This window comes from Eupeodes corollae, chromosome 1 (assembly GCF_945859685.1).
Source record: "Eupeodes corollae chromosome 1, idEupCoro1.1, whole genome shotgun sequence".
Lineage (NCBI taxonomy): Eukaryota > Metazoa > Arthropoda > Insecta > Diptera > Syrphidae > Eupeodes > Eupeodes corollae.
Window position 1 is genome coordinate 35,316,728 of NC_079147.1, and position 19,412 is coordinate 35,336,139.

The 19,412-nt window shown below is 34.9% G+C and overlaps 1 protein-coding gene across 1 annotated transcript in view; it reads right to left on the reverse strand.

Annotated features, from left to right (window-relative positions):
• Window positions 1-500: 500 nt before the first annotated feature.
• The window catches only part of LOC129942734 (choline O-acetyltransferase), a gene marked incomplete at its 5' end in the record, with an annotated part of 185,104 nt that continues 166,192 nt past the window's right edge, over window positions 501-19,412 (reverse strand). Inside the window, 7 exons of the mRNA XM_056051782.1 lie at window positions 501-6,487; window positions 14,089-14,289; window positions 14,370-14,516; window positions 14,577-14,634; window positions 14,690-14,812; window positions 14,879-15,682; window positions 15,743-15,915. Of these exons, the coding sequence (XP_055907757.1) occupies window positions 6,290-6,487; window positions 14,089-14,289; window positions 14,370-14,516; window positions 14,577-14,634; window positions 14,690-14,812; window positions 14,879-15,682; window positions 15,743-15,915 (1,704 nt within the window). The remainder of the gene's footprint in view (window positions 6,488-14,088; window positions 14,290-14,369; window positions 14,517-14,576; window positions 14,635-14,689; window positions 14,813-14,878; window positions 15,683-15,742; window positions 15,916-19,412) is intronic.

Here is a 19,412-nt window from a genome sequence, read left to right on the forward strand (position 1 = left end):
AACGCATCGTAGCTTTATACATAATAGAAACCATTTTTCATATACAAAGATCATACCCAAGTAAAAGCAGACTTATGAATGTAAATAAAAACAAACATCGGTAAAAGATCCTAAACAGCTGACGTAAGCATGCAAAAGTTTGTTTCATCCCCTTATTAGATACAATATTAAGCCATTTTGTTTAGACTTTTTGGGTCGAAAATTAATTATCTCCCTTTTTCTGCTGTCTGCTTATGGGAATGGAAATAATATTTTTCTCTCGCTCCCGCTGAATTTCTCCACTTTCGATACTAACGCCACGCCAACGATTCTGCATCTGGTCGCCCTAAAAGTTTCTGCTCATGAGAGTAATATGGTTTTCATTATGTACAATTGTACATATTGGCATTTATATCTTTGAAGACAAACTTATTTTACAGGTATATTTTTAAATCTTATATAAGTCTTTTTTAAACAGACTCTTAGCATACAGGAGCAAGTTCGTGCGACCCAGTCGTGCATTTTATTTTTTATAAATTAACCACACACTCAAGAGGATATTACTACCCTTATTATGCAGAGGCACAGTGTGAGCACTAGGAAGAAAGGGTTTGAAAGGAGATGTCGGTGCACATTGGTTTTGAATTTCTAAGGCATTTCACATTCGTGTAGTACGGCTAAGGAACGAATCCCTGTACTTGACAGTACGATCGAAGTTGAGCTCGAGGGTATACTGATGGGCATTCCTAGCAACACGAGTATTACGTTTGAACTGTTCAAGGGGAGAAATGCAGCCAGCTAGAGTTAGACAAGAAACTTTAGGAAGATGTTCAAGCGAAGTAAAGCAACTTATGATGATATTATCACCAATCAACTTAAATGCTCTACATTCAATACTATCTAAGAGGCTTAAGTTAGTTGCAGGAGTGCCAGCCCAGAGATGGGAGTTATACTAAAGCTTTGGGCGTATATAAGTCTTGTAGATAACAGCTAGATCAGAAGGGGTGAACAAATTCTTGCATCCTCTAAGGAAACCCAAACACTTTGGGGGAATTTTTGGCGACATTGCGTGTGTGATCATTCCATAAGGTATGGTTGGTGGCACACATACCAAGAATATCGTGATGTTCAGTCTTCAGTCTCATTGATGGAAGTGCCATCCATTGATAAGGGCAAGGTGGACTGGGTATATCTCCCTTTAACGTTAGAAGACATCATTGACTTTTCGAAGCGTTAAATTCCAGTAGGTTTTTTATTCCTCTTTTTTGTAGAATTCTGTTTAGGTCGGAATTCAATGAGGTTATCATTTTTTGTCGTTGCAGTTTCACATCCAAAGAAGAGGGACGTGAGCCTGAAAACGAATATAAAAAGCTAAGAGTAATATCGTCAGCGAAACAATGTATTGGATTAGAAGTTACAGAGAAGAGTTCATTAGTAAAAATTAGAAAGAGAGTTGGAGATAGAACAGAGCCCTGGGGCACATCAGCATTTGTTTTGTGGTTTTCAGACTTGAAATCATCCAATACTACATGTGTTAAATGATCCGAAGGTATCTAATCTGTTCGGTGAGATGAACCATGAGGTCACCCGTGGAGCTATTGCTGCGAAAGCCGTACTGACGGTATTTAAGGAGCTTTCGATGTTCAAGATATTTCTTGAGCTGATAATTAATCAGCGTTTCCATGACCTTGGAAAGAAGGGACACAAGTGTAATCGGTCGGTATTCGGTAATTAGAGGGTGTAGAGGAATCGCCTTTTTTTGGATGGGCTGGAAAAATGCAGTTTTCCATCTGCTCGGAACGAGACCTGAGGAGTAGGACAGATGAAAAAGCTTACGCAGTGGTTTTTTCAACGTTGAAGAACACCTCTTTAGAACAATAGCGGTGATACTAAGGACCCTTGCTACAGTACGACCAAAAAGATTGGTCCCATAGAATCACTAACTCGCTCAAGTACAGGCGGAGTCATAACACTCACTTGCGGCAGCATAGAATTTATTGGCGGTGAATTGCCTAGCAAAGAGGTTAGACTTATGTAAAGAGCTAGCAAAAGGAGTGTCAGTGACAACGAGCATGGAATCGAAGAAAAGCAAGAATTTCTCATGTTTTTTACAAATCTCCAACAAATTTTACTGCCTTTGGGACATTGCCATAATTTTTGGTTATCTAAAAATTTGGTATGCCGAATATGGGCGTTGCAGGCCTTCCTGACTTTTTTAAACTCTCCGTTTAAGGTTTGGCTTTATAGCAACGGAAACTTACTTCTTTGGCCGTAATAACCTCTTTACAGCTCACAGCTCTTAGGTCTGATGCTTTTAACCCTTTCTCAGCAGAATCAAACTTGAGATCATATCAGCGCTGGCATCATAAAACGAATATGAAAAGCTGAGGGTACTGTCATCAAAGAAACAAATAAGTGGCTTAGAAGTCTCAGACAAAAGATCATTTATAAGAATACGGAAGAGTGCTGGGGACAAAACGGACCACTGGGGCACACCAGCGTTTATTTTGTGGATATCAGATTTAAACGCGGATATCAGACATAACGTTGGAGAGAATGGACGTAAGTGCAATTGGACGATAATTAAAAGGAGAGGAGGATGCGCTTTTTTTAGGGCCAGGCTAGACAACTGCTGCTTTCCAGAGACCTGTAGAATAGGACAGATGGAAACGCTTAAATGCAGTGGTTTTGTCAACATTGGAGAACATATCTTTAGAACAATAACGGGGATACTATTCGCGCCATTGGTTTTGTGTATGTCGAGGTCTTTGAGCACTCTAATAACTGTGCGAGTGTGAAAGACGATTTGTCCCATAGGATCTTTCACGCTTTCTAGTACAGTAGGACTATTACCACTTATTGGCAGCATAGAATTTAACATTCGTTGAAAACAAGAGTCGTCTGAACCGACTATGACCTTTTTTACAAATGATTGGGGCTTGCTAATGCCTTTTAATTCCTTTCTAATTTAATTCAAGTATGAGAGAACAGGAGTGTGGAAAGTTTAGAAATTCAACAACATTATGACGTTGAAACATTAAAATGGAATAGAAAACCATAAGTACAAGATACATTCAACTTTAAAGTACAAGTACCAAGAAATAGTAAAAGTGCTTCTTTTTAACAACTAAGTACAGTCAAAAAGTCTTGACCATCTATACCTTACAAGTTTCAAAATCTCCAGATTACGGTTTACTTGCAATGTTTTTTCATTATTTACAAATATTTGTTAAGAGCTGGTTTAAAATTATAACTTTTAAAGATTCGTATTTGACATTTACAGGTTCGTAACATGACAATTAGGTGTATCGGTATTTATTATACTGGGGCACCAATGTATTTTAGTTAAGCATTAAAATTTAAATAAAGATTCATCTAACTAAAACTTTAAATAGCCTTCATTTTGTTCTTGCACTTTATTAGGAGTTACCCTCGGGTGTGTACGTGCTTCTATAGTTTATGACGTTTTCAAATAATGTTCCTCCATTTTGTTTTTGCACTTTACGTTTAAACTTAACTTTATCCTGCATTTTGAACTTCTCGTGAAATCAAATATTCCAAGTAAGATTTCTATAACTGGAATATTTGGGAATTAGAGGAAACTCAATAGAAATGTTTTGCTGTTATTGCATTAAATTTGTAATCAAATGTTAGAAAATATGATCTGAAAATAAAAAGAAATTGTTGTTTGACGAACTAAAAAACGGTCTTTTTGTATTATTGCTGATTTGTTATCCATTTCTGTCAAAATTTTAAGGTAGGGAACAAGTTAACTTAGGGAATAGTCATAGATATTATTGATTTTCATCATTAAAAATTTTTGACAGGTTGGCTATAGGTTTTATTTTAAATTTTTGTCATTGGACACAAATTTTCTGATCGGTATCATGCATCACCGGATTAGAATCAGGTGTTCCGAATCGTTTGTTTCGAAATGTCAAATCAGAAGTTCATGGAAAACGATTTCATCATTGAATGATTTAAAATGAGCTGAAAGAAAGGTTTCAGGTTAAAATAATCTATAATTTTTTGATGGAGCAAATCTACAGCTTCATTTTGACTCCGGGCATTACAAATCTGATACTCTTAATTGTTTTTAAATTTTGAAGTAAGATTTTCCATGATGATAATACCAACTTGTTATGCATCCGAGTTGGTGGGTCGAAATTCAAAGCAACTGATGAGTTCATCGACTAGTCGCGTAGAATTTGAGACTTTAATTCAATTTATAATTTCCACTAAGTGGGTAATCACATCAAGAACCTATTCAGTAAAATGTATGTTTGATGTTGAAATGAAGCTGATGACTTGTAGATTTTTTCTACAAAAAAATACATTATTTAACTCTGAATTTTGATTTTCCAATGATAAAATCGTGTTCAATGAACAGATGATTGTAATTTGAAACAAAATCGTTCCACTTAAAGCATTCTATTTTCCTTGCATTTCCATCTATCAGTTTTTTTTTAATGACCAATTTTAACCTCAAATGCTTGAATCTAATCAGTGCTTAACTCGAATAAGGAAATTTGATTACAAAAAAGACATTTTCAACGATTGATTTAAATTATGTTTTTTTGAAATGATAGCCGTAATTGTCACCTTGAACAAAACTTGGAGCTGAAGAACCTCCGTTTATGTACGTTGTGAATGATTTTTGTTTCGGGATATTTTAAACACTTCCTGAAAAATTGAGTTGGAATAATATTAAATTCGTTTTTGTGACATTTTGAATAGCTAAATGCAAATTCTTTGCGAAACAAGTTACTAGTTTTCATGTTCGAAAGATGTAATAAACTAAAAATAAAAGATATTAGAATAACTGTTTGTACTACTCTGAATAGTAGTTTGATAATTTGCCAATGAAGCTTAGTAATGTGTTGTATGTTTAAAACATATTACACATAGCTTAAAAAAATTGAACTAAAATCAATTTTGTGTTTTATTTAGATTTCTTTTAATTTGGTTCTTATGTGGTCACCGTGTATACAGTTTGTATTTTTAAAACTACGATTATCAAATAATATCTCAACCTTTATAAAGAATGTTTTTTAAAGGGCAAAAAACAAAATACTGAACATAGGTATAGGTATTCAAATTTTATCATAATAGTTCTTAGAAACATATAATCTTACAGATTGAAATTTGAAGAGTGCCCCAAAATGTACGCAAGATTTAAACTTGCAGCAATTTGCTGAATAGAACATCAATTTTATTGACTAGAGCAAGTCTAGAAACCTTCTACTTTTTTAAATATTGCTCATAAATGAATTAGTTTTGATATCTCCTGCAATACTTTGTTTTTCCTAGTCACTGGCAGCTGTCATTTTAAGGGGTTGCCAATAACTCTGGTACATAAATAGACGAATATACAGATTTTGGGAACACTCTTCATTAATAAAAAAATAGTAATTAATTAGTTTGAAAATTTTAAATTCCTAATATAAATTAGACAACAACATTTAAAATCTAATAAATATTGCTTTAAGCCCTTAATTTGTTTTGCAATAAAATACATAAATAATCAACAATATGAGTATAATAATAAATATAACAAATTTGAAAAAAAACTTTAATAAATAAAATGTGTTTTTTTCTTTTCAAAAACAACTTTTTCAAGGTACAAATTCGTTTGAAGAGTAAACTTTTATAATAATTTAACTCAACAATATTGCTATAATTTTTGTGTGCTATAACGCAAAAGGTTATATAAACATAACATCTTATAACTGTATGTATTTATATATATGATTAACAATAAGATATAAATTTATTTTAACATAACAACATTTCGTATATAGAATAAAGCAACACTGAATATATGTATTTTTTTATTTTGTTTACATTTTTAATTAACTATAAATTATATTTATTTCCTATGTAATTTTCAGTTCTACCACGTTTTTTAATTGACTACTTTGGAACAATTTTAAATATCTTTTTGTTTAATTTAAATTGCAATAATTTTTCCTACCGGTGTACATTTAATATTTTTTCACATACAATATACATATATGTTTATTTATTTATTAATTTATTTTTGTAAATATAATACTTTTTTTCTAATGTTTTATTTTTCTTTTCTTTAGAGTGTATATAATTAATATGTTTGTTCTTATTTTGGTTTTTGTTCATTTACTAAACTTTATAGTTACGTGATATGTTTTCATTTTGTCAAGGCATTACAGTTGATATGTGTATGATATAGGAAGTTTATATAATATTTTATAATGCACCCATTTTTATATAATTTCTTTAGACCTCTGAGTTTATATTCAATGAATGTATTATGGGACAAAATTCATGTTTTTTAATTTTTTAATAAGTCTCGCATAATTTCCAAGGAATCTTGTAAGGATTTGGCGTATCTTGAAGCACTTGTATTCTCGCAGGAATAGAATGCAGAAACGCAGAATACAATTTCATCTGCATGAGGATTATAAGAACATCCATAACCTCTTGGTGTAACTGGTCCGTATCCCATGAATGAATCAGTACTACATGCGACCTTTTGTTTGTTTTTTAAATAAATTGAAAAGAATTAAAATAAAATTATTTATTTTTATTTATTATTAAGAATTTTGATTGAAAAACAAGGAAGACAAAATAAAAGTATACATACGAAATGGAGGCAGATAAATGTGCGTTAAAATGGTGAATACAAAATTTTTTTCTCGAAAAGGCGATTCATACAAAAGCTGTTTTTAAGAAGCACTTGAAGTTTTTTTTCAAAGCAATTAAAAAAAGAAAATAAATTTAAATATTACATAACAAAACTGGTATTGTTTTTTACTTTCATTTATACGTAGATGTAATAAATTTGGTGAAAAATAATGATGTCATAATTTAATTAACAGGACCGGCGTCTAGTAATATGGTCCCGAAATACCTTCTTCCTTCTCTCCACCCGTTTATTCCGCCATCGACTTTTTCTAATTGTATGACACAGCCTACCCGTTTGTTCTCTATTTTGTTGATAGGGGCAAGGAGTTTCTTTTCCAACCGTTTATTCCGTGGTAACCTTCTATAAAGGGTGTTACGAGCATAGCTTGTCACCGCGACACAAAGCACCGATTATATTCTGGTGTGCTACCAGGGAAAAGCCTAGCTTCGCGGCTAGTGCTCAGCTAATTTTGCTTTCTTTAGGAAGAACCCCGGACACCAAGCGACGAGTCTACTTCAGGCCTAGACATGTTACCACTAAGGATCTAAGATCGATTAGGAAGAACCCTGAACACAGAGTGACTAGTCTACCTCAGACCTAACCATGTTAACCCTAAAGATCTAAGATCGATAAGCCAACCATCATTCCTTCTCAAAACTTTTAAACTTCTAATTTATATCCTCTTGAGGCAAACATTAACAAATCTTTGTTATTCAAGCTTTACTCCTTGGACTGAGTCTATGGCTCCTTTCAATCTCGAGTTGGATAGGCTATCCTAGATATTTGAATTTTCAGATTCCTTATTTAACTAGTCGGATACCTCAATTGAGATTGCTAGCAAAAACTAAAAAACCTTTCTGCTCTTATATTTAGACATATTAAGACTTCGAGGTCCAAAATTATTGTAAAATAACATTTTCAATGTATAATTTTATTAATTCATCGGATTTTTACTAGAAAATATACAAATTTTAAATAAATTTTCGAGTTTTTTTTAAATGTAGCCCTGGAAACCTTTGGATTCAATTTTTGACAGTCCGTCTGTTTTGAATAAGCTTTTCACTCCAAGTCCACAACCCGGTTTTCGCGAAATTATCGGGTTTGGCCGAAAACCCACATCGAAAACTCAAGTTTTATATAAAACTTCTCGAAAACAAGTAGCAATTCAAAGTTGAACTAAACAAACAAACCTTTCGAAACATTCAGCGCTCAAATTAATGTAAACAAAACAGCTGATGGCTGTTGTCGAAACAAATATTTCATTTTGAAATAAATTTGGTCGTGGTAAGTAATATTATTTATACAATTTCCTTACAAAATAAGAATTATTGCTTTTTGTTTTTTATTTACAGAATATGGAAGAGAAAAAAGGAAACTTTGGGGGAGCTGCGTGGCAACAGATAAAACTGTGGGAAAATTAATTTGCCAAGGTCGAGAATAAAAGCCTCGGTGACTGTTTGTGGCACTGGCGGTTCTTTTATGATCTTCCAAAATTACAAACGTTCTTTGTTAAGCGAGGAACCGGAATTCACTATGGCTACTGGCGTGACGACCCAAAGGACGAGGAAGACTTGCTCACAGTTCGTAATGACGTTTCCAAGGGATGCGTCTTTGAACTCGTCGCTACAAATATTTTCGACGCTTTCCTAGAGAAAAAATTTGCGATCACTCCGTTCAATCACAAGGGTTTGGGAGATATGAGAAAGGCTATAAGTTTATTTGTGGAGGAGAATTAGTATGAAAGAAAATCTCTGGTGGAGGTTAAGTCGCAGCGGGCTAGGAAAATTTGTGCCAAAACATTCCACAAAGTGGGAATCGTTGTTCCAGTGAGCTATCGCCCCTTGATGGACAGTGATGCCAAGATCAAGAAGATCATCAGTACTTTGGACAAGCCAGGCGAGTCCTCGAAGGTAGAACCAAGGAGATAGTCATGGAGAAATTGAAGCCCATCATAACAGCTTCGACCTACATGAAATCGTTCAGAATCTTCTCAACCTCAGCTATAAATTGCTCGGACGGCCTTAATATATGAGGGCACATTTGGCCAACAGAAGCTCAGTATTTTGGATAAAATTTGTTGTGAAAGAAGAAGAAAATGTTTTAAATAAAATGCATTTTTATTGTTACATTTTTGTTTGTTGTTGATTCTATGATATATTTTCGAGACAATTAGCTTCTCCTTAGTGAATTGTTGGGAACGGTTGAAGTAAACAAAGAGGATAGCAGCAGCCAAGCGAGCTTGTAGTTCTTGTTGGTTCATGTCCTGAGCCCATTCCACCCGACCCCAGAACTTCAGTTGAAACTCTTTTTCTAGACGAGCTAGTGTTACGTTAAAATCAATTTGAATTTGTTAGAATTCATTTTATTTTCACAAATAATTTGAGAAGAACGAAACTCACAAATTTTTTCATCAATACAAAATTTGACAGCCGGTGTTCAACAAATTTAAATGTCAAATGAAAACCTGTAAATGTTCAGTGTGAACGATTTTCGGGTTTTTGAAAGCTTTTTGCCGAAAACCCAGGTTTGGGTTTGGTGTTAAAAACCTATTAGACGTAAAACACTAACAAAATGGTATCTGGAGATTGAACGCAGCCATTAGGTCCGTTTAAATTTGCTTGCTTTGTTTATTTTCATGAACTATCACTGTTAAGAAGTGTTCGGATGCTTTGATTTGAGTGAGAGACTATCGCATTATAGCGAATTATTAAAGGTTTATAAATATAACATTTGATACAAATTGTGCCTGGTTACTTTTACGAATACGAATGTGCGCACAATTTTAAGGCCATTTTAATAAGTAATTTATTTTAAAGCATGATTCAAGATCTCCCATATTTTCTATTAAATACTATGCCATTTTACATTAAATAAAATAATTACTTAGTTTTAAACATTATATCTGTTAAATATTGTCCTCTAATAATAATACATTTACAAAGCCTATCCCGGAAGTTTTCCATTGCTCGTCGAGTCATTTGTGTAATGGATGCCACTTCCTGAGTGATTGCCTCTTTAAGTGCTTCCGAAGATGTTGGGCGATGAGTGTAGACTTGGGGATTTAAATGTCCCCAAAGAAAAAAATCACAAAGTGATAAATCGGAGGACCTTGGCGGCAAGGTAATTTATCCTCGTAAAGAAGTAAGATGCCCTGAAAACATCTCTCTCAAAATGGTTAGTGAACGCCGCCGCCGTGAAGTGTGCTGTGGCTTCATCTTGTTGGAACCAGACTTCTTTGTGGTTCCTAGTAAACTGATTTAAGTTTGGTTGGAGGAAGGTCTCAATCATGCGACAGTAGCGATCCGCATTAACTGTAACTTTTTGTCCATTTTCTTCGAAAAAATACGGACCTAAAAAACCAAATTTAGCAACAGCACATCAAACTGTCATATAAGGGCTGTGAAAGTGTGAAGTGGTCGTTGATGAATTTCTTGAGGGTTTTCTGTTGCCCAGTATCGAAAATGTTGTTTATTTACAGTACCTGATACATGGAAATGGGCATCGTCAGACAAAATTAAAACAGCACCAACTTAAATGTTTAGAAGAATGTCTTCATAAACAGCTCTCCGAGTTTCAAAATCTCTATCACTTAATTCTTTCGCGATTATTATTTTGTAGGGATGCATATGAACTTATGTGTGCAAAATTCGTCTTACACTCCTATTATAAAATCCAAGGGCAGCTGCATATTTAAGTGCTGAACGCCTCGGAGATTGCTGAATAGATGCACTTACACGTGCCACGTTAAAGTTCGGCGTGACGATTTTCTCTTAGCGCAGAACCCGTTGCTCTAAAGTTTGATAACCAAACTTGGTTATCAAACCTATCCGGAACAGGATCATGTCGTCCAAGTTGAAATCAAATGCGAAATGCTCGCTGATTAGTAATCGCAGAACCACCATTACGGATATATTCCACTATGACAAATGCACGTAGACCTCTTACTTTCTATACCCGGAATACTATTTTATCTATAAATAGCGTTAAATATAAATCTAAAAATACGGGAGGTTTTTTGCCGGACCCTGTATCATCGAAAAACGTAGAAAAAGTAAGGATTTCTTCTAGAATTAGAAGACGAGTTAATAGTGGTTCAAATTCAAGATTAAAAAAAAAACCTCATATTGGATAGCAACTGTAAGACGCATCAACATTGCTGAACGCTTAAAAGTATACTTTTCTTATGTTACTGACTTGATAATATTTTCTTACAGCTTTTACTGTTTATATGCATAGGCGCCTGCAGAAGATTGTTTCAAAACTGAAGATATGTACAATTGTTATAATTGAATTGAGGTAATTGCCTAATAAGAGGGCCCCAAAATCCTAAAAACTATATGCCATGATGTTAGAAATTTTTATGTCATTAAATCGATGCAAGAAATACAAATGTTTATGTAGGATGTCTCAATTCCCCAGTAATATAGGGTTTTAAGATTTAGAAGAAAGCCACATGTGCTTGGTAACATGAATCAAAAGAAAACTAAAGAACAGAGGTAAAGATAAATTTATTGTTAAGCTTGAATTTGTCAATTGTTAAACAAAAATGTCTTCTTTTTCACAAAAAACTTATTATACTCCTATGATCTATAACAAAGTTGTTGTATGACGTATGAGCCAAAGAATGATACCAAGTTGGTACGGCCACTTTTCGACAGTTGACACATCTTTAAATAGAGAGGGAGTAAATGTAGATACAAAATATACAACAAAATAACACGAGTCCGTAAATTCAACATCGCTTTACTAAAGGATCTCAAGCCCCTAATCAATTTAGAGATCACCTGTCTCACGAAATGAGAACAACAACCAGCGCAGTACATGACGACATTGAACACCATTGGAATGCTGTAAAAAATGTTTTCAGTTAAGGTGCTGGCAGAATAAACGGCCGGAAAGAAGGAAGCAACAACACTTGGCTTTTAGAAGAATCTTGTGCCAGGATCAACGAACGCAAAGAGCTAAGGGCTCGAATAACTGCTACACAAGGGGAAGGAAGAAATGAGCTGGAGATGAAAAAGAGAGAGGTTCACCGCAGTGTGCGACGTGACAACATCAACGCATTGGCGCAAGAAGCCGATAATGCTGCAAACAGGTGCGACAGCCGGACCGTTTACGGAATAACCATAAAGCTGACCGGTGCCCACAGCTCAAAGCAACACCTGGTGAAAGAAGTATACGGTACTGTGATAAGTTTGGTGGGTGACAAAGTCAGAAGGTGGAAAGAATACTTTTCCTCCGTTTTAAACCGACGACGCACGTTGCCAACAACGTGCAGCCGATGCCTTCTGAAGCGCCTGAAGAAACTAATCCCCAAATCCGTAACGCACCTCCCAGAAAAGATGAGATCGTTGCCGCAATTTAAGCACTTATGAAGAATAGAGCGGCAGGACTTGATGTTATTCCCGTAAAGCTTTTACAAGCAGTGCCAACGTCATTAAGCGAAAAAGAAGCCTGAACTACCGAAAGCTTCCCCGATGAGTAGAAGAAGAGAATTATCGTCAAGCTAAAAAAAGGAGATCTGTGCGAAGACTGGGAGGAATTTGCGTTCTGCCTGCTGTTGCCAAAATAGTAGCAGAAATCATAACGCATCAGAGTACACCTTTAGGCCACACTCGATGCAGCACTGGATCCTCCTGTATTGAACATATCAACACCCTGCGGATCATTATTTAGCAGTGCGTTGAATATTAAGCACTACTACACCTGCTGTTCACCGACTTCGCGAAGGCCTTTGATAGCGTGAACGGGGAGTACATATAGTTAGTTTTGCGGAGGAGAGGCATTCCAGAATCGAAGTGTCACGTTCTGCGCGATGGTAGGTTGTCAGAGGATTTTGAAATCCGTAGCGCAGTCAGACAAGGCTGTATTCTGTCACCAATATTGTTAATTTAGTGATAAGCGATGTTCTGCACTCAGCTTTGTCAGGTAGCAGAGGGATCTAATGGAATTTGAAATCATATTTAAAAAAAAACTTGGATTAGGAGGACGATGTGTGCTTACTCTCTCATAGAATCATTGAGTAAAACAGAAGTCGTGGGGATGAAAATTAGTTCCGGGAAAACGAAAATGATCAGCTTCGGAACCGAACAAGACGTTATTTTCTGCATCGGCAAAGCAAAATTGACTTTCGTTATGCTGTCAAAAATGTGGAGGAATAACTCTATCAGATTAAGAACAAATCTACGACTGTTTCGCACAAATGTCAAATCTTTGTTCCACTTAAGCTATAACAAGAAAGCTACAAACCTTCGTGAATAGTTCTCTTGTAGGCCAAACCGATTCAATGAGGTCCTTCATAGAAGACAGGAAGTGGCAACGGATTGGAATACGCTTTGAGAAGGTGGAATCCGCTTTCACAACTTACACAAGAAGGAAGAAGAGCTGGTTGACCGAGAAGCACATGGCGCAGAACAGTCGACGAGGAATCAGCGTCACTAGAACAGAGTTGGAGGGAGCTAAAGCAACACATCCCCGGAAACCGGACACGATGCGCGTAGGCGTAGTAGAGGCCCTATGACACTTAAGGGGTTCCCAACGGACTTAACAGGTCTGAGGGCCTAAGTAATTAAGTAAGTAACAATTTTTACTGGAAAATTCAAAGGTAAAAACGTACTGCTACCAAGTATCCCAACGATTCCGACATATATGTCATTTGAACTCAAAAAGTTTGCAGTTCCCGGTCAGACTTGCTTTATCAATGACTGTCAAGAAAGCACAAGAACAACCGTTGGAAGTGTGTGGATTAAATTTGGAAAATTCCTTTACAAGTATAAAGGTTATACCTTTCGGTTCTTCAAATAAGGAATGTTTAAGCTGTAATAACAGCTTCATAGGTGATTCCAAAAACCATTTAGAGGCTTTTTTCATATTCAAAAGATATTACTTTTATTAGAAATAAAAACTAAACTAGTTAAATGGCGCCCAACAAATGTCACATTTCTATTATTTAAAGTTTCGCGTAATAAAAATATAAAAAATTTTTAATAGAAAAACACTACACAATTTTTAAATAATAATAAGAAATACTAAATAAAAAATAAATTTTGTATAGTAGTAGCAACTATATATGTTCCAATATATAAATAATTATATCACTTACTCTTTTCTAGCCTTCTGTAAACCGTCACAGCAGAATAGAACACTTTTATCAAATCAATTTTGTTATTATAATAAAATGTACAATAAAGTGCAGGTGCTTGAATGAATAAGAAAAATGAAAGAAATTTTACAAAACAAAAATAAAAAAACACAAACAATAAAAATAGAACAAAAAAAGCAACATTAATTTTACATTTTACAGCAATACAATAATTTATAAAAATATTATGGTGCTTTATATTTTGATTGCATTTCCTGGGTGCAATTGTGCGCATGAGTGCTGAAGCACAAATAATTTTTTTAAAATGTTGGTTTTTTGGTAGATTACAATTTTATCTTTATACCTGACTGGTTGATAATAAGAAACAGTTGGCAATTTGGTAGCTTTCGTCATTGAAGAGCTCATGCAGGGAGCCTGTTTGTTCTCGACTGGCTTCACGTAATCCCAACAATGGGATATCAATTCCATGTCCCAAGATATTTTGAACCATCACTTCAGTTTGCCGAGCTACAGCGCATCGGAAAAGTTCACGCAAATGATCTTTCTATAAATTTAGAGAAAAGAAAAGAAAAATTTAATAATTTGATGTGCTTTAAAAAGTCTTATTTTATGTTTTAAACGTACGCTGTAAATGCTAAATGTCACTTTACGTGAATCTTCCTCTTCTTCGCGGTCACTTTCGAGTGCAACATTAGGGCCTTCTCCCTGGCACATTGCCTTAGCCCATTCTAAAGCTTCAGTACTGGCTGAGCGAATGCAATCCACTCTCCCCTGAAAATCATAATAAACATAATTGGTCATAATATCTACACCCTAATAATTCATTCTTACCAGTAGGAATCTTCTTGTTGAAGCACTCTCATATGTTGCAACTAAGTGACCGTAAAGTCTGGAAAAAACTCAAATGGTAAAGATTCCAAAATCTACTACAAATTATTACTTACTTAAAGTACGCTAGCTGGAGCGAAAGTTGGATGTAAACATCCGGGCTTACTTGACATGACTTAATAAAGCTTTTACCATAACCCTTGTAACGGTACACATAAAAGTCCAAGTCATCAATAGCTCTGAAAAACATCACGTATTTTATAAAATAATACTTCTTACCCATCGAATTATCTGATCTATCTTACTTATCAACCGTAATGGCGGCCAGAGTCATTCGATTTGTTATTTCCGGAGCAACCTCCCATTCAAGTCTTTCCGGTGGTGGCAAATGATGTTGGGGCACGCTATCATCCGCATCACCCATGGCCAGAATATTTTTATAGATCTTCTCTAGCAACTGGACAACAGCAATACCCTCTGAAGGCGAATGTTCGTAACAAAGACCCCACGTGCCATCGGTACAGATAATAATTTGCATAGTCTTATCAAACCATCTGTTCGATGAATTAAATTCACTTCCGCCACCATGGATCATTTCGTGAGCCATGTTGGTTTCATCGCGACTTCCGGCAAAATGTGTTGACGGAGTGGCCCCGGTGAAACCGCGTGCGTTAAAAGTGTCAGCAAGTGGCTCGTCCAGTGCCAAAACTATCAGGGCCTTCTCGATGAGCTCTATATTTCGTTGGTTGCGTTCTTCTAGTAAAATTGTGGCACGATCTTGTGCCCAACGTGTCCTTGGTTCAGCCGTCAATAGGCCAATTGGTGGTGGCTTGGCCGGCAGACATGGCGCGTCACTGAGAACAAATAGAATTTGTGAAGCTATTTCGCTCTCGGAGAGTTTGCCACGATCGCTGGCCTTAAGCACCACACAGTACATCTGATTGCGACAGAAAACAATAATATGCTGATCTGAACTTCGTTGTGGCAAATACTGTGAGTCACGTTCAATACCTGGCCTGCGGCATGAACCAAGTAGTCGATAGTATTGTGCCATGCACAGGGGTTGGCCTTTTTCTCGTGATGTGGCACGTTCTTGTTGCAAGTTGCCTCTGTTGATAAAGATAAGATTAAAAGAAGTTTGGCGAAATTTTTGTATAGAAATATTTTACGTGTCTAGCATTTCCTTGTGCTGCATAATTCCCTCAATGATGCGTGCTGCAAATCGAGCTACGTCATGTACGGTGGTGAATTTTCTGGGTGGAAACACCATGCCCGGATTGGAATTAATTGGTAAAGGTATTCTAATGTCCATGTACATGTCATTTAGCCAATAGTAATAGGCCTAAATTATATAAAAGAAAAATAATATGAGGTCCGTAAACATTACAGAAAAGTTTATTGTTAAGAAATCAGAAGTAAGAATTTCGAATAAAGATTAATGATTAGGTTGTGTTCCTGGCAATACATAGCCTTAATATAAATTAGACTCTAAACTCACTGAATCACGTGAGGATCTTAAGCTTTTATATACATTTTTTTTATTTCCAAAAAAACACATCCTTTTTTTATCCATACAAATTTTAAAAAATTTGGAACCATTTGTGCTTAAAGGCTTTTAAACAAATAAAAGAAAAACGGTTTCAAAGTAATTTTTGGTTTTGTAATGAACGCATCCACTTTTTAAAATAAATTGAAAAAATGTATAGAACAAAAATTGAAAAATTGAAATTGAAGTCGGCACTGAAAATTAACTCCAAAAAAAGTATAAAATGAAGACTCCAATCTGATAAGAATCTTCAGAAATTTAATATACAAAGATTTGTACGTTCCAAAATCATCATACATACAATGTATAGTTAAGAACTATGTTTTTATTTTTACTTAAATAAACATTAAAAACACCGGTTTTGGTTGTGTTTAAAATTAATGTAGACTTTAGTAAAAATGTATTCACTAACTAAAAAATATTAGAAAATTTTGACTAAATTTAACATTTGAATTTAATAACTTTGAGTTAGCCGTCACCCTGGTTGACAAAATAGTTTTGCTTTAAAAATGAATAAAGTAAATTGAAATGAAATATGACAAATTCTAATAAAAAAATTGAATTGACAAAATAATTAAAGACTGGTGACATTTAAACATATTCTGCGATTAACTGCACTATGTGTTTTTGTTGCTAAATTTATATAATTTGTTAATAATAATGATATTTAGAAACAAAACTCGGTTTGACAGAAACTCGAGAATCTAGACATTAGTTGGCACCAGTATCGAAGTTGTCAATGAATTTAAATATCTTGGTTAGTCGCTATTTCGAGTAATTTGAGTATCAGTGCTCATATTAAATAAAAACTGGCTGAAGTCCAATCAGCAGTTAGTTCAATGTGGTCACACTTTTTTTCGAAGTCAAGAACTTTCTTTGGAACCTTTTAATTTAAGTACAATAAATGTAGCAGAATGGCAAAATATTTTGTATGAGTATATTGCGAAAAGTAGACGAACAGATGTATCTGATGGATATTGATAAGGCTAGAAAGTCTACCTCTAAGGCTATATATAATGACTCGGCTATATCGTTTACTAACGGAGAAAAAAAAATGAAACCAATGTACAAATGCAACTGCTACCCAAACTATCCTGGTAAAACGGATCTGCATACAACTATAAAACACTTTAAGATCCACTTCTGATGATGGAATAACATCTGAACAAAATTTAAAAAAAAACATTGAAGAAGCATACCATATATGAACCAAACAACAGTCGAAGAAAAATTGTATATTTGACAAGATTAGTTTGACAAGGTATGCATGCAGGCAAGAAGCCTTTCATAAGCTGGGCTGAGTGCATATCGGAAATCCAATACAGATATTATAAAAAACAGACATGGAGTAAAATCAGAATTATTAACTTCTCCGCTGAAAAAAGACAATTCGGAAGACCAAGCACATCAGTTTGCAAGGTGTAACAAGTCGTCTGAGTCCTGGTCCGAAAACTTAATAGAAAAAAAATTGTTATTAGTCCCGGACGTAATTCAAATAGATTGCAAACAAATTTCGAGTAATTGTTAAACCCAGATGCGCCAAATAAATTTCGGAATCAGTATGTCAAAAATAATATTTTGGATGCACCAATTTTAAAGAAACAAGTGGTTATATCAATAAATAACCAGAAGGATGGAAAGCCCGCAGCCGGTATATCCGAAGAATTTTACAGATATGGTACAGATACTCTTTTTGTATCTCTAACAGCAGCTTTCAACCAGATCTTTGAGGAGTTAAACCTCCCAAACCAGTTCAGCGATGCCTTGATTTTTCCAATCCACAAGAAGTTAAGCACTGAAGTTCCGGAAAACTACAGAGCAATCTCATTTTTAAACTCGTCATATAAGATATTTACATCGATCCTGCTGAGGTATTTAAATGAATGGATAAATTCTAATAACCTGCTCAGTGAGTTCCAAGCTGGCTTAAAATCGGAATACTCTATCGTCGATCACATTTTGATACTTCGCTCGATTGCTGACTATTTAAATTGTTCGTTGATTTTAAAGCTACTTTGGCCACTGTGATAGGAATGTCGCTTAAGTTCGGTACAATATTAAAAACCTTTTAAATACAAAAATAAATTGGGTGGCCCAACAGGCCGTTTGAGAACTAGGGCCTAGTGACTGACAACTCTCAACCATAATTTAGAAGGTCCAGGTTGTAATTCAACTGGATTTAAAATTCTGCTATCTGATTCTTGTGTTCTTCGTGTAAATGCATCATGAGATGCATTTTTATTAATTTGTATAATTTTGTACAGATAAGCTTTTAAATTATGAAGGTTATTCAGATTAAAAATAATAAGTCAACTTGAGACTTTAAACTATTTGTCATAAGTTGACAAAGATCAGTTTCTAGCTAGTAATTTAATGTACTTTCTGGAAGGTTGAAAAGCTTTTTTATTCATCAATACCCGAACTCTGAGAAGCATTCCAAAAGGTTGGTTTAACGATTCAGCTAACAAATTTGTATTTATAGCAGACAAGACAGTTCTTTTGTTTGAAAAAATATTGTTCCAAATAAGTTGATCAAGCTTGTGAGCTGCCATCTTTTACAATAACTTTCATCTGTTTGGAAGACAAGATTATTGGCGTATAGAAGAACAGTTTTTACACCACCGGGAAGATCACCAGCTTTGTCACTTATAGATAAAGAGAAAAGTAATGTACTGAGAAATTATCCCTGCTTTACACCAGAGTTAACAAGGAACCACTTAGAGATTGTTGTACCATCGCATACTGCATCATCTATACAAGTATACATTTCATTGATTAATTGGATGAATAATTCGAAGATATTCTTAGTTGTGAGAGTTTATAAAGAATAAAATTTCTGTTAATTTTATTAAAGGCAGCTTTGAACTCAACAAAGAAAGCATACATTTTTATATTCCTTCGGTTTGAAACGTTTTTACAATGGAAACAACAAATATTTGATTTACTGAAGTATAATTCTTTCTAAAGCATGCCTGGAATTCAGTTAGAATGCTATTCCCATCAAACCATTTCTTAAGCCTTTGAACCATAACTTCGCAATAGATTTCTGCTATAACATTCATGAAGGATGTTCCTCTGTAATTTTCAACAGCCTCTAATGGCCCTTTTTTACGTATCATAAAGATTACAGATTCAGGCTGATCGATTTCGTTGCGGGGCGAGACGTTCTGGTAGCTAGTACGCAGTTCACACATCCCAATATCCACAAGGGGACATAGAAATCTCCTGATCAATCAACCGCCAACCAGATTGACCACATTGCGACGCACGTCACTTCTCCAGTGTACAGGATG